The sequence below is a fragment of the Populus euphratica genome, unplaced genomic scaffold (assembly GCF_000495115.2).
Source record: "Populus euphratica unplaced genomic scaffold, PopEup_1.0 scaffold164.1, whole genome shotgun sequence".
NCBI classification, from domain to species: domain Eukaryota; kingdom Viridiplantae; phylum Streptophyta; class Magnoliopsida; order Malpighiales; family Salicaceae; genus Populus; species Populus euphratica.
This window is the reverse complement of record NW_011500048.1, coordinates 218260-233755: the sequence shown is the minus strand read 5'-3', so window position 1 is coordinate 233755 and position 15496 is coordinate 218260. Positions and strand designations below refer to the sequence as shown.

Here is a 15496-nt window from a genome sequence, read left to right as displayed (position 1 = left end):
TAAAAAATATTAACAAATTTTGACTAGGTTATTCTCAAGTCATGAGTTAACTTGGATTTTAATCAAGTCATACCAAATCAATTATTTTTTTTATTTTTGTTTAAACTCAATCTAATTTAAGGCTGGATTACCGAGATCATGGAATAATCTTTATAATAGGTTTTAAACAGTAATCATAGCTAACTAAAATAGAAATTTCTTTTCATCTGTACAATATAGGGCTTATTTGAAAAACCAAACTGAAATATAATTTTGAATGATCTTTTTTAGAATGGCATGTATGTTGATATTACTATCAGTATCACTGTAGTGTAATACGCTGCCCAATAAAACATGATGCAAAAATTAGATTTATTGTTTATGCTTTGCAGTAATTAGGCAACATATGGTATGACTAGCACACCTAAACAATGATTTGTTTTCATAAAGCAATTAAGACCGTCAGGAATTAACATCAAAAGAGAAGCATCTGAACCGTACTTCTTATGATAATTTCATACGTACATGAGTTAAGATGACAGAACTTAGATGATCTAGAAACCAAGAGAGGTGGCCTCCAAAGAATTTAACGTGATGAAAAACATGCCTTCTGACACTGTTTCCTTAAATAAAGAAAGAGAAAGAGAAAGAGAAAGCATACCACACTTGCTTACTGCACATAAACCAGGGACCGAGTAGTTTTGTTCGATTTGCATGAAAATCCTTCAATTCTGAACCTCGGGAAGATTGAAATGGAAACGTCTTTCATAGGTCATACACACGTCAAACCAACACTCATCTTGGTAGCCTGAGTATATTTGAAAAAGAGCAAAGTGGCTTAATAATATCAGAAATATGAACTTACAATGAGAAATGAACAAAGAAAGAGGGAGGGAGCAAACCATTTTCCTCAATCGCAGTTCTTGATTTACTATAGATGGATAACAAACATCGAGGATCACGTCGTATTTGTTTATGTAATGACCAGTGATGCTATTTGCGTGAGATATTGCATTATTGCAAGTGTCAGTTACATTATGCGGACTTGCAAAGGTGTAGTCGTCTAAGTCGCATTCATTCATGATCTTAAGTCGGATCTCATCAGAAATCATCCCATGTGACCAAAAGATTTCGAATTTTGCGGGAACATCCCGATTAAGTCTAAGAAGTGGATTGCCAATCTAACCAACTATGTTGAACAAATGAATATACATGAAAAAAACAAGGTCATAAACACACAGTAGTTATATTAAATCACAGAAAAGGAAGTTTAAGGTTTTCTTACAGCAACTCCTTTGATATTGAACTTGAAATCAGTTGACTGTGCATTATGGTCCAAAAGAACCTCGGCAAGCTGTGGTATGCAATGTCCTACATGACAACGTAAGAATTTTACAAAAACGGACCAACCAGAAAGTGCCATGTTGTCTTCAGCAAGCTTGGGATGATTTGGTATGGTTAATAATTGGAAACCTCTATTGAGTTCAGTTGTCACTACAAATTGGCAGATAACATTCGAACAAAGGGGTGCCCTTTGAAAATTTTTGCAACAATAACAACTATAAAAGCGAAAATGAAACTTTTCAAAGCATTTGGTTACACCTGCATAACTTTCTCCGGTAAGAAACAGTTCTTGGGATTTGAATTCTGGGAACTTCTCATACCACTTCAAGAAGAACGTGTGCATATCCTTGGCTGTCAGAAGAAGTGTTAGTGAGGTCAATCTAAAATAACCCATAAGCCAAAATTAACAAATTCTACGTAGTCATCTTTTTTTTTTTTTTTACTTAAATTGATAGGAAAATCTCAGTGTTAAATAAATTAAGAGAAACTTAGTTTGGTGGTTTGCAGTTTTCTATACCTGTTTTGGCATCCCCAGTAGTATAATTAATCAGAAGATGTATTTGAGTACGACCGTCCTACTCCAGCAGGAGACTCGACAAAGAGGAGATTAGATGCTGCAGAAGATGAAAGATGGAACTCTTTCCTGTTATAATCAATTAAATCAGGCACTTGTACTAGGATTTATTGTTTTGCTAACTATATGCTACCTCTGTTCCAGGACATTGAATTTCTTCTAAGGCCGCGGCCATCCCTACTAGGAAAGAATGGACACCTCCGTGAAGGCTCCTCCACCAATAGAGGAACAACCTGGGCCTGAACATGGAATATTAATATTAATAACTTGAATCTCTCAACATCACGGGAATTTTACTGCATCTGTTTTTCTATATTAGTACGATACAGTTAGAGCTCGTTCTGGAATTCTAAAACCATGCTAAGAGAATGGCTTGGGTTGGACCTAAAATAAAATGCAAGAATTTTGATTAAAATTTCATTAAAGATTTTGATTTGAACGTACAACAATCCTGTCAATTTATCACAGCAGCAGATTCTTCATTAATGTCTAATCACGCGTTAATTCCAGCCCCACAAGCAGAAGAAATGGTAAAGTAAAAAAAAAATTATATCAGGGCTAATTTGTAATATGTTCTTCATAATTAATTTATAAGATTTGTCTCTGATTCATCCAAAAGGAAAGAATGAAAATTGTGAATCTTGCAACAGTTGGTGTCTTGGTGATAGAGTCCTAGTGGTAAAAATTTCAATCCTTTTATTTTCTTTTGCTATCTCTCGCTGATCAAGAAAAGCATAAATTTTCCATACATCATAGCATATCTTGGAAGTTTTAACGTACTGCAATTGACTGACAAGTGACAGAATAATCCAAATTTTGTAGTTTTGTTGGCGAAGCATTAATTGCCGAAGTTGCATCTGAAGAGAATCGACGAAATCATAAACATATAGGACATAAAATAAAAATATAACATTGAACAGTCTAGATTTTTTGAAAAGAGCAAAAGGTAAGGAAGGAAAGAGAATGGAACTTGAATGAAGAAAGCAAGTACAGGTAGAAAACGATATAAAATTGAACCCCATTAACCAGACATAAAAGCGCACTGTATTTTTTTATGAACGAAGATTTCATTCCTCAAAATGTATTAAAAACTATGCAGCAAACATAAACACTCTCAGAAAGAATCTTCTGTTTAAGAGAAGAACTAATTACCCTCGTTGAGCCAGAGAGCTAGGGGCTTCTGGTCAGGGTCCTCAGCCTCAAGAAAGTAGTAAAACAAGCTCCTCCCATTCCTGACATCCACATCAACATAACCAGCGTGCTTCCTGAAGCCAACCTTTGGTTGACCAGGCAAGTTGAGCACCAGGTCCTCAGCTGGATATCCATCCACAACATCACTCACCAGCAACTAGAAACTTATCACAGCAATGAATACCGCACCAAACCAACACCTACCCATCTCATGAAACCCCATGACCCTGTTATACAGTGCAAGAAGCAAGACCACACCCTTTTATCCTAAACTCCCACACAATTACATCCTTCTCTGCATTGGGCTAGGAGTATTAAGTATATTACTATATTATATTAGAACAAACCGCCCAAAAAAAGAAAGTCCAAAAAGTTTGACAAAAAGAAATCTAATAATGATAATACTAAGGGGGTGTGTGTGTGTGTGTGTGTGTAATGAAACAAATTTTGTTGCACTGGGCACGTGATTCCTGGGCTTCCTTAGACGAAAAGGCGTCTCTATATATTTATTCGTAGGCCAGATCTGCCCTAGTATGAAAGTTTTACTATACATATGTCTAATGTATTTATGGTTGTATAGATAATACCGATACAACCTATATAGGAGAGAAGACGTTGGGAAGTTGCAGGCACTTCAGGTCCTGCTTTGCTTTACTTGTAGGTAGTGAATTTGGGCTAGAGACGCTGGTAATATAATATAACATTATAGTACATTATAGTATTAATGTTTCTTGTCTGTTTTAAGTTAAAGAAGAAAGTCCAAAAAGAGATCCATTTGGTATCTTCCAAATTCTGACAACTGAACTGAACTGAACCAGACAAACAAGTAAAAGAAAAAAAATAAAAAACCCAAAAATCAGGAAAAAGGAAAGGAGAATAGAAGAGGCTAGGTCAGGTATCTTCTTTGGCATTCTTTTACCCTTAAAGCGCTTCATGGGAAAATATTAACATAGTTCTATTATATCCGATAAAAATCCTGAGTTCACTTGCAGTTGAGAGAGATTGTAATGCACAAAACATTCAATGAAGAGAAACAGAAGAAAGAAATGAAATGTGACGAACCCAAATTTAATGTGCTTTAAACCCTAACGAGCATGGGTTTTAGATTTTAGGACTATTTTTCCTCTTAACAAGCTTGAATAACTCGTCTAATAACTTGTCTTAAACCAACACTTTTTCAATAATTTTTTGGAATCTTTACATAAATCTCTTAATATTTTATATTAATTTAATATATATTATTTTAAATAGAATATAATTCAAAATATTACAGAGATATAATAACTCTTGAGTCTTTCCTTTCCATAAAATTATAATATTCATATATTATAAATAACTTATAAATCATTTAAGCTCCAAGTTTATAATCTCATTGTTCTTATTATTTTTAGCATACATATTTTTAAATTCTATCTTTTTAAATTATTATTACACTTTCTTTCTCTAAAAAGATATTTACTTAAATATCTAAGAATCCCTAAATTTATATAAAAAAAAACATTTTGCAGGTACCAATCACAAGCTACCTTAGCCTACCAGGCATCAAGTGCAAGCTACCTACTATCTTGGTTAGGAAAAATAGATCAGAATACTAGAATTAAGAGATTAATACATTATCCAACACATATATAAGTCTTGCTTCTAAGCTACATGAATTTTTTGGGATCTTTATTGACATTGTTTGTGGGAAATGAACAAAAAAGCAATTCATTCTTATTTCTCAAAAGCTTGTTTTATGGTTAGTGAAACCTCAATGCAATAGTAACTATACCAATAGCTACGCTAATAACATCCTAATGGTTATGTTTATGATTACGCCCACAATTACACCCTATATAGCTACACCAACAACTATATCCATGATGATATCTACAGTCATGTTATTCACTACACTTATGATTATGCCCATAAATAATTTTTATAGTTGCTTGTACGCACCAAAAGGTGTCATGATGACTTGGAGAGCTCTGATGATACCTAAAAAGTGAGTTCCACCTATTAGATAAGTTCCACTTATTAAAAAGATTTCATCTATTGAACGATCACAACTCTCATTACAAAGGACTAACTTGGTCTCTCTAGTGTAATAACATCGCTTTTCAAAGAAGGGATTGACTTAATTTCCATAGAACAATATCCTAACAATCTCTAAATTATTGGTATGAGATCTCTAATGCAATAACATTAATTTTCAAGGGATTGAAATGAGGTCTCTTAAGTGAAATAACACTAGTCTCTAAGGAAGGGATTGATTTAGTTTTTCTAGTGCAATAGCACTACCCCTAATAGATTCCTTCTAGCCACTTAGAAAAATTTTAAGTACAAGTTTATCCAATGGATTCTGTTAATGAGTTCCTCTAATAGATTTCTTAAATGAGTTCCATAATATTTTATACTGATCCAAAATATCATAGGGATGGAATGACTCTTCGACTTCTTTTTTTATTAAAATATAAGACTCGTGAGCTATAAATACCCCTCGAGTCTTTCAAGCTCCAGCTTCACAATCTCTTCATTCTTAATATTTTTAATATATATATATATATAGAGAGAGAGAGAGATAGAGAGAGAGAGTCTAGGTCTATCTTTTTAAAATATTATTATATTTTTTTTCTCTAAAAATACTTTTACTTAAGCATTTGAAAGTCTATAAATCTATAAAAATAAGGATCTATTGTAGGTACAATTTATATATCACCTTAGCCTATCAGGCACTAAATACAAACTATCAACTACTTTAACTAAAAAAAATTAATTAAATTATTAGAATTAAAAAATTAATTGATTATCCACCACATAAATTTTATTGCTAAACTACTTACATTTTTTTGGGGTTAAAAAAATAATCATTATAATATCTTATATAATTAAACATAAGTGAAAAGTTGAAAGAAAAACAATTATTTTTATTATTTAACCTTTTTAGCTGTAGATCCCCTGCATGGCCACAACCATTCTTTTTTTTATGAGGTTAAGAATACTTCATTGTGAGGATCGACTCGATCAATATTACAGATGATGAATTTTTGTCAAACTTAATAGTTACGGGCAAAAAACTCAAAATTTGACTACAATTATGTTATATCAAAGATTTTGTCTTTGAAAAATAAGGAATGTGTTATATTTGGTTGAAAAAAAACCTGATTATTGTCTTGATTAAGTTTGTTAACAAGTTTTTCAAGTAACGTTTATAATTATAAGGTTCTCTTTCTCTTTCAAGGACGATATTGTCAGGGTCTAAAATGAAATTGTTCTCCTTTCTCGCTTTCTTCCTTGTTGCTTCTCTGGATCTTGCAGGTTCTGTGACATTTTTTTAGGAGTCAAGCTACCATCTTCAAAATCATCAAAGAGAAGCTGCTCTTCTCCTCCTTCTCTGTCTTCATCGTCTCCTGACACTTCTTCAATTATGGTTGGTTTACGGACTGGCTCAGGCTTGGAGTTTTTCTTCTTGGGGGTTTGGTTTGTGAGGAGTTTATGGGAAGGACAAGGCTTGGCTTGTGAGCGAAGTCTTGCAGTAGGATAAGGTAGTGCTTGGCGAAATTGAAATCGGAGGAAATCTTAACTTCCATGGCGAAATCAAATTCATTTTAGGTTAGTGTGGAAATGGAAAGTGAAAATGATTGAACTCTCGCCTCGGGCTCAAGTTTGGGAAACTGGTAGGGGGGTTTGAAGGGGACAATGGAGGGAGGGACAAGCATCATTGCTAGTGCTATGGAAAAAAGGATTGCAAATAAATAAGAATGATGTCGTTAAAATGTATTTTCCTCAACAAAAGAATTTTGATGAATTTATGTAAAAAACTTGATTGATGGTACTGCTTGGGAGTTTGTCCTGAGAGACAAAACAACGTGAAAAGCTTGTAATAGTTACAGAAACTAATGACATTCAAAGATGAAACTCTGCTTCCATCTGTCAATCTCTCTTCCAGTGAAGTTTAACAATTAACCACCACTGCCTGATACTCTCTACCGTCAGCTAGTAGTTTGTAATAACGTCTGAAATCTGTGCCATGCTGTGCCTGAAGTTGAGCTGTAATTAACGTGGATCTACTGCAGCTTCCTTGTGGTCTTCTTCATCCATGAGTCGAACAAAACTTGACCTGCAGGCACTAAACTTCTTCCTGTGGGTATCGAACCGAGAAAAAATAAATGCTTGAAAAGAGAACCAACAGATGATGTGTACCAAGTGAAAGAAAGATGAGTGAACCACAGAGCTTACCCAGATCTAAAAGTGGGCAGATCAAACCACTGGAGTCTCCGATGCAATGGTTATCAGCACAAGTTTCGGGGTTGGGATCCTGACGGGCATTTCAAAGTTCAAACATCCCTCTCTGAGGAAACTCCTTCCGTTTGCTTCTCACTATGATGCTGTAACCAGAACGAAATCACAATGTTGGCCGAAGTGCATTAAGAAGTCAAATCCATCTGAAGGAGCCAAAAGCTAAGCGAATGATAACAACTGAATTCTGGAATTGGTAAGTTAAATGATTTTCAGGACCATAACCAACAAATATGTTTATGGTCAGTTATATTGTGTTTTACACCTGGTTGTTTATGATGTCAATCAATTGCTTCAGGTAGACCCTTTCTACAAGTCATAGTACCATCTTCCAGTCATTGAGAAGCTGCTCTTCTTCTTTGTAAGCAGGTGGGCACGTAGTGAAGAAGGACTGACCTTTCTCATTCTTCATCATCACCAAAAAAATCAAGCTGAACAACATAATCATTTTCTCTCATCAGCGGTGTCAAATCTTTCAAAACTGCATCGATTTCTGATGCGCTATGATGAGATTTGTCTCCTGCCACAAACTTGTTCGTCTCCTGTCCAACTACAATCCAGCTACACCCAGGCAACTTCTTCACTCCTTTTTCTCTCATTTCCCTCCTCAAAGTATTGACCTCATCCCAGTTTCCTGATGCGGCATAAATGTTAGAAAGCAGTACATAGGGTGAAGAGTTTTGTGGTTCAAGCTCAATGAGTTTTTCAGCAGCTTGTTGGCCCCTGATGTCATCTCCATGTATTCTGCAGGCCCCGAGCATTGTAGCCCAAACCTTAGCATCAGGTTCAAAATTAAGTTTGTTAATGAACTCTTCAGCTTCTTTTAGAGAACCCCATCTGCCTAGAAGATCAACCATGCAGGCACAATGATCTGCTCTAGGCTGCATCCCATATAAGTTAACCATCATGTCAAAAATCAGACGCCCTTCGGATACCCTCCCTGAATGACTACACGCAGTGAGGACACCAAGAAAAGTGACATCATCTGGTGTAACATGTGATTGTTTCATCTCATCGAATACTCTTAGTGCATCTTCTGCATACCCATTTTTAGCAAATCCAACTATCATTGAGTTCCAAGAAATAACGTCATTTTTCCTGCTCATTTCGTTAAAAACTTGCATGGAGCTCTTCACATCCCCACATTTGGCATACATATCTACAAGGGCACTACTCGTCAACTCATCTGAGTCAAATCCAGTATGGAAAATCAGAGAATGAGTCTCCCTACCATCTTTTATAGAAGATACGACAGCACATGCTCTGAGGGCACTAACAAATGTAGCTTGGTCAGGTAACACATTGCAGCTGCGCATTTCTTTATAGAGTTGTAAAGCCCCCACACTGCAATCATTTTGACTAAGTCCTGAAATCATAGCAGTCCACACTACAGCACTCTTTGGATTTGAAAACTCTGAGAAGAGAACACTTGCATCTGTTGTTCTCAGGGAGTTCATGTACATGCCTAAGAGAGAGACACCCAAGAATTCATCATCAAGCTGAAGTCCCATCTTTAAAATAAGACAGTGGATTTGCCTTCCTAGATTCAACTTCTGTTGCTCATGACATGCATCTAAAAGGCTTGCAAATGTTATTTCAGTAGAGTTTATTCCTTCAACTAGCATATCTCGAAACAGATTTACTGCCTGTTCCAAATTAATTTGAGCATATCCTGCAATCAGTGCATTCATGGAGACCACACTTCGCTCAGGCATGCAAGCAAGAATTTTGTGTGCAGAATCAATAGCCCCACACTTGGCATACATGTCGATGAGGGAACTTCCACTGTAAAGCTTTGTTTCTTGACCAGTTTTGACTGAAAGACAATGCACCTGTTTCCCTTGCTCAAGGCCTCTAACGCTTGCACAGGCACTCAATATACTGGCCAGAGACACTTCATCAGGCAGAATCCCGAGCAAATTCATTCTTCGAAACAAATGGAATGCCTCAACTTCATCTTCTTCTTGCACATATCCAACAATAATTACATTCCAAGAAACATTGTCTCTATTCCTTATCAGCTCAAATTGTTGCCTTGCATCCTCAAGAGCACCAGATTTAGCATACATATCTACCAAAGCATTTCCAACAAACAAGTTGGATGCAAATTTGTTCTTGATAATAACTGAATGCAATTGACGGCCCAAATCTAAATATTTTAAGCAAGCACAGGCACTCAGAATGCTGCTATAGGTAAAATCATCCGGGTAAAAACCACAGCTCTTCATATTAAAAAACAATTCCACGACTTCATTGGCATATCCATTCTGCACATATCCTCCAAGCATTGCATTCCACAACACTACGTTTTGCTCATTTAAAGTTTCAAAAACTTTCTTTGCTGCTTCCATCTTCCCACACTTAGCATACATACTAACCAGTGAACTTCCAACATAAACATTTGAGTGTAACCCCTGTTTAAGTGCCTCAGCATGAACTAGCAAGCCAAAGTCAAGAGCCGCTAAACTTGCAATAGCACTCAATACACTTCCCAACGTGGATCTCGTGGATTTAACACCAGCTTTCCGCATATTTTGGAAAAACTCAATCGCTTCCACCCCATAACCTCCTTTGGCATGACCTGAAATCATCAAATTCCAAGCCACAACATTCCGGTTAGGCATCCTGGAAAACAAATCAGATGCATTGTCTAGCCTTCCTAAATCAACATATGCATTTATGACAGTCACAAATGCTACCTGGTCTGGTTCCTGTCCAACTTTCTCCATCTCCTGGAACACTTTCACTGCCTCCTCAGGCAGACCAGCTTTAATATACCCACCAATCATCGATGTCCGAGAAAATTTATCCAATTCTACTGCTCCATCAAATATGCTTCGAGCATCAGTTAAAAAATTACATTTGGCATACATACCAATTAAAGCACCCTCACAATAAGAAATTGACTCAAACCCCATCTTAACAACATTACAATGAACTTGCCTACCACACTTTACCATCTCCAATCTTGCACAAGATGATAAAACAATAGCAAATGTGAACTCATTTGGCCACACACCAGAATTCCACAACAACCCAAAATACTTAACAACCAAGTATGGAAATCCCTGTTTTGAATGCATAGATAGAATTGAGTTCCAGGCCAATATATCTTTATTCTCAAGCTGTTTGAATGCCCTCTCCGCATAGTCCACATCAGCACACTTGGCATAAAGGTCAACGATTACATTGCCTAGAACCCCTTTTGACCAGAAACCAAGTTTGAGGCTCTGGGCATGGATAATTTTATTGGTGGTTGAAAATTGAGATAATCTTTGAGGTATTTCATCAAACAGGCTGTGGGTTTTGACTTGCTTGCTTTTTTGCAGACAGGTCTGCAAGATATGTGTGTGTATCCGAGGTGTAACGGTATGAAAGTGGTGATTTGACCCGTTTGGAATATCTGAGAATGTGAGTTGGTGATGGAAGGAGTGTAGGTTTGAGGAGGGTGAGGTTTTCAAGAGGAAGAATTTGCGAAGCATTGAACGAGGAGGGATGAGTCCAACATGACTCTGCAAAACAGAACTAGTTGAAGCGAAAGGAGAGAATAAAGATATTGATAATTGTTTACTGAAAGAATTCCATCCCTGGACCTCTGGAAGAATTATTCATCTTTGATACAGATTTTGATGCTGTCTGGCGGCAAAACTTCTGATTATTGCTTTTAAAAGGGTGAAGAAATATCGTCTTTTGCAAACGACGTCGTTACATTTGTTTAGCTAATTGTTTTTGCAGTTGAAATCTTTATATATATTAGTATATATTGATGTTAGAAATAAATTTTTTAAAAAATATTTTTATATATTTTTAAAAACAAGAATATTAAATGAGCTTAAAATTTAATTAAAAAACTTGTTCTAGCCATCCATCCAAGTTGTAACATCAATTGAGTATATATTTAAAAATTGAGTATATATTTAAAAAATAAGTAAGTATTAAAATATTTATTAGCAATAAGTTAATTTTAAAATATAGATTAGTTGATCAAATTTTAAATTTATTTTTTTAATAATTATAAGTTCAATTTTAAAACTTATATAATTATTAATTTTAAAATTTATAAAATTAATTAAAATAAACAAAAATTAATTTGAATACTCATGTTAATAAAAAATAAAAAATAAACCAATTACGAAGGTGGAGAGGCACTATTCGGAAGAGGTTGCATCTTACGCAGTAAAATTGAAGAGCTGGGAGGGATGGTGGGGGCCTCAAAGCAACAATAGTCTATGCATTATGCACAATTAATTAACCTCACTGCGAGACGCTCAAGCAGATAAAAATGCCTTATAGCAACACCACTTGACTCTCAATTTGTCACTACAATTTCTCATAAAATCACTTTATGTCAATACATTGAACTTTGTACCATCTACATAAATTGTAAGTATGAGATAGTGGATTGACCAATCACAAAGAGGGGAGAGATGTAGTTGTAACAGCTGGCGGTGATGGAGTAACAGTTGCATTATCTGTCCAATTCTTTTCACCCCAATGCCATAGCATGCTCTCCCAGAAGCAGAAATTCTCGTAGCAGGTTTCCAAGCGTTTGTCTTTTATCTTAATCTTCCAATGACCATCAGTGTAATTGGCTTTCTCGGCTTGCCTCCGATCCCACTCTAACGCTGCCTTTTGCTTGGACCTAAGCAAGCAGTACTTGTGCAAGTTCCCTGGCATGGCATCATGCACCTTCCACCATGTTTTGTGAGCAACATCACTAGCAAACTCCTGCAAAATGTCCACATTCCAGTTGCAATCATAATCTCGGAAACATATCCATGGTTTATTGCCCAGATAGTGGAGAACGTAAAGGATTGGCGGATCAGCTCCAAAGAGTCGAGTTTTCATCTGTTTCTTCTCCTCCTCGTCACCTTCCCAAAAGTGTTTCAAGAAGTTCATGTGTTTAGGAATCCGGTGCCACCACGTGAAGATTTCATTTAGATATCCCTGGTCCCCGCCATTGTAGGACTCAATCTCATTGATATGATCCATTAACAGCTGGAATGTACAATTTGATGGTTCAACCACCATCACACCAGAGTTGAACAGGGTAGCATTGTTTCCTGTAGCAGATATTTCTGGCATCTCAAACAAGAAATCGATATTTCTAAGTATGAGCATGTCAGCATCAATGAAGATGATCTTGTCATAATCTGTCAATTGCCAAAGACGAAATTTACTGTAGTTCCATTCATTGTAAGCATCTCGTTCAGCTTTTGGGTTCCTGATTCTTTGGATTGTATGGATTTTCCAACCTGCAGCTGTTAAGCCTTCCCTATGATAGTCAGTAATTGTTTCATCAACAAGTATCACAAGATCCCGTGTTGAACCTGCCATGCGGATACTCTGAGCTGCAGCAATGGCCCCACAAACATAAAAGTGTGCAGAATGCAGAATCGTTGCATATGCTTCCCGGTGTGCTCTTTCTGAGTAAAAATGTTCTGTTGAAAAACATTCAGTGAATTTCAATTTAAGATTTTGCATTAGCTTTGCAGTGAGAAAGCCAATGCAATCTTTTTCGTAAATTACACAGATAGTTAGGGTAACAAATTAGAAAAAGTCAATTCCTTGCCTTGATCCCTTGGCAGTTAAAACTTACAGATCCAAACCCTAAAGATGTCATGCTAAGTCATATTTTTTCATTTATTTTTAAGTTTCGATGCACCGGTTTCCCAGTACTGCCAGACAGATATGAATGGGTATTGCAGTTGACCAAAAATTTAACTAACTCAACCAGGGCTAGTTTTCACCATAACTTAAAAGATTTTTGTGGGCTACAGAGATAAAACGAGAGAAATTAGACAAGCTGCTTTCCAAAGCCCCACTAGCTAACATGGAATAAAAGAAATAGACAGTATTGATTTTTTTAATGCAAATCTTAAAGACTGACCTTTAGCCTTGAGAGGAACTGAAAGTTCACATGACCCTACTGGGAGTTGTATCTTTTCTCTCAACACATTGAGGTTGGGTTGATACATCCATAAATTCCCTTCATGCCAAATAAGCTCCTTGCAAGTGAAAAGATTTGGGGTCGGGAAGCAGTCAGTCACCAAAAGCACACGCACAGGATGATAACTTTTAGCAGAAGCAGCAAGATTTGCAGCCGCAAGCTGCAAGTGCAAACGAGCCACATCTCTTGACCATTTCCCTGACTTGTTGCATGGAAGCTTCACGGCAATTATATCAATGCGTGGCTTGCCAGGAACTTTAAGTTTGGGCAGAACAGGACAAGTGGGAACCTCAAATTCTTCCTCTTCATCTATCCATTCAGGGTAAAGGGATTCCCAAGTTACATCTTCCGCTACATGCTCTAGATGCAGAACAACGTGCTCAACATCCAGTAACATCAGCTTCCAATTATTAATCTCACTTTCATTGAAGTTTAACAAGCCAATTCCCTGATACTCATTGCTGTCATCTAGTTTAACAATAATATCAGAAATCTGGTCCCAGTTAACGTCTAAATTAGAGATATAGCGTGGATCCATGGCAGCACCATCTCTTGTCCATCGATCAACAAAACTTGGCCTGCATACATTAAAACTCTCTTTCAGGATATTGCAAAGAAAAAAAATAATGGGTCTGTGCCTTTTAGCAAAGTTTAAAGAGGCTTTCAAGCTTTTTAAAAAGGATAGCCGAGTGTGTCTGTGCATTTTTTAACTCTGAGAACAGCTCTAACCTGCCATACTACTTATCCACTTGAAACAAGGACAAGTTCAGGATGAGAAACTAACATAATACCAAACAGAAAAATGAGGAAGGTTTGATTTGGAAGTTCTATGCTGGGAACTAAACTAAAAACTAGAAATGAAACAATCTTAAGAGAAAAATAAGACCTGATAGATAATTGAAAGTAGACAATAAACATACCGAGATCCAGAAGTGGATGGCTGGTCTGCAATATAAACTACTGGAGAATGATAGAATGTCACCAAGGTTCCAAAAGCAATTATTAAGAGCACAACTTTCAGTGTAGATATTTTGCAGTTCAAATTCTTATATTGGATGGGAACCTGGAAGGCCTTCTCAACATCTCTAAGATCCCTACCTCTTAAGAACCTCCTTCTGCTTGCATCTTCACTGTACCAAGAAAGCATTCACATGAACATTGGTCCAAGTACATAATTATATAATAAATCGAGACACACACACACACACACAGAAGGATAAAGATGGCCCTAGCAGGACAAACAAATAAAAAAGAAGAAGAAAAACACATTCGGTAGTTAGCAACCCAATGGAAGGAACTATCAACTACGAGGATCTTAAACATTTTTCGATGTTATTTTCGAGCATTGGCATTTCAGATAATAAAAAGGTGAGACCACCATCCAAAAAATTATAATAGAATGGTGTCAAAGACGCAAGCAAGTAGAACATTACCAGCCCAAATCCTCTCCTCTGCTTCCACTATATGGGTCAAAATCAATACCAAGCCAATACTGAAAACCCAATTCGACAAAGCATGCAAAGACCAGGAATAAATCACCAAAGAAAAAGGAAATAAACAAAAACAAAAACAAAAGCATATCATACCATAAACAAGTAGATCTCAGCGGTAGTTGATAGTGAAACAAATGGAATGCTAACTAGTGTAAAACATGCTTAATCAGTAATCAAAAAGCTGATTTATTATTAAGTGAAACCACCGATCAATCAGATTATAGAGACAGCGAGTGATTAAAAAAGAGAAGTAAAACGAGAGAGAGAGAGAGAGAGACTGACTTAAAAGCAGAGGGTCGGTGTCTGGGCTCTGCAGAACTAGAACTAGGGGAGGTCACTCCGACTCCTCTCATCTTTTCTTCTTCCGCTTCAGTTACAGGGAGGCAGTCACAATCTATCTCACTTAAAAGACATTAACAAGGAAAAATAAAAGACTCTATTAGGAAAACACGGATTCGTTTCAGGAAACAGCTGTCAGTGTGAGCATTGACTGTAATTGGAGATTGTATTAACTATGTTTAATGGTTAGTTTAAGTAGCTACACCACACAGCGACTATTGATCCATGCTGCTGCTTAGTGTATTATTGCGAGGGAGATGGTCTCTCCCCGTCTTGTGAAGTGAGTGAGACAGGCCGAGACAAAGTCAATGTAAGAACCCCTTTCCCGATGGAAATGGGGCGAGGTTT

General features: G+C 36.5%; 2 protein-coding genes and 1 pseudogene across 3 annotated transcripts; all 3 read right to left on the bottom strand.

Annotated features, from left to right (window-relative positions):
• Positions 1 to 222: 222 nt before the first annotated feature.
• LOC105107579 (serine carboxypeptidase-like 42) lies at positions 223 to 3311 on the bottom strand (annotated as a pseudogene).
• Positions 3312 to 6834: 3523 nt separating this feature from the next.
• On the bottom strand, positions 6835 to 11101 carry LOC105107555 (Pentatricopeptide repeat (PPR) superfamily protein). Of its 2 annotated transcripts, none has more exons than XM_011001518.1 (2): positions 7307 to 11101; positions 6835 to 7208 (listed from the first exon to the last, which is right to left on the bottom strand). In XM_011001518.1, the coding sequence occupies exon 1, from the start codon at positions 10846 to 10848 to the stop codon at positions 7768 to 7770; it is 3081 nt and encodes a 1026-aa protein (XP_010999820.1). In that variant the 5' UTR covers positions 10849 to 11101; the 3' UTR covers positions 6835 to 7208; positions 7307 to 7767. The 2 variants fall into 2 exon arrangements, with proteins under 2 accessions (XP_010999820.1, XP_010999821.1); XM_011001519.1 differs by having other exon boundaries at positions 6835 to 7187.
• Positions 11102 to 11631: 530 nt separating this feature from the next.
• On the bottom strand, positions 11632 to 15496 carry LOC105107553 (putative UDP-glucuronate:xylan alpha-glucuronosyltransferase 3). Its single transcript, XM_011001517.1, has 4 exons — positions 15092 to 15496; positions 14237 to 14446; positions 13257 to 13894; positions 11632 to 12807 (listed from the first exon to the last, which is right to left on the bottom strand). Exons 1-4 carry the CDS (start codon positions 15160 to 15162, stop codon positions 11777 to 11779), a joined length of 1950 nt encoding a protein of 649 aa, XP_010999819.1. The 5' UTR covers positions 15163 to 15496; the 3' UTR covers positions 11632 to 11776.

Excerpts from the sequence above, each read along its gene's own strand:
- LOC105107555 (XM_011001518.1), bottom strand. The coding sequence starts at position 10,848 with ATGCTTCGCAAATTCTTCCTCTTGAAAACCTCACCCTCCTCAAACCTA.
- LOC105107553 (XM_011001517.1), bottom strand. The coding sequence starts at position 15,162 with ATGAGAGGAGTCGGAGTGACCTCCCCTAGTTCTAGTTCTGCAGAGCCC. Across the intron at positions 14,447-15,091 it reads CACCGACCCTCTGCTTTTAA|TGAAGATGCAAGCAGAAGGA; the intron begins GTCAGTCTCTCT and ends TTCTTGGTACAG. Across the intron at positions 12,808-13,256 it reads AGTTCCTCTCAAGGCTAAAG|AACATTTTTACTCAGAAAGA; the intron begins GTCAGTCTTTAA and ends GTTTTTCAACAG.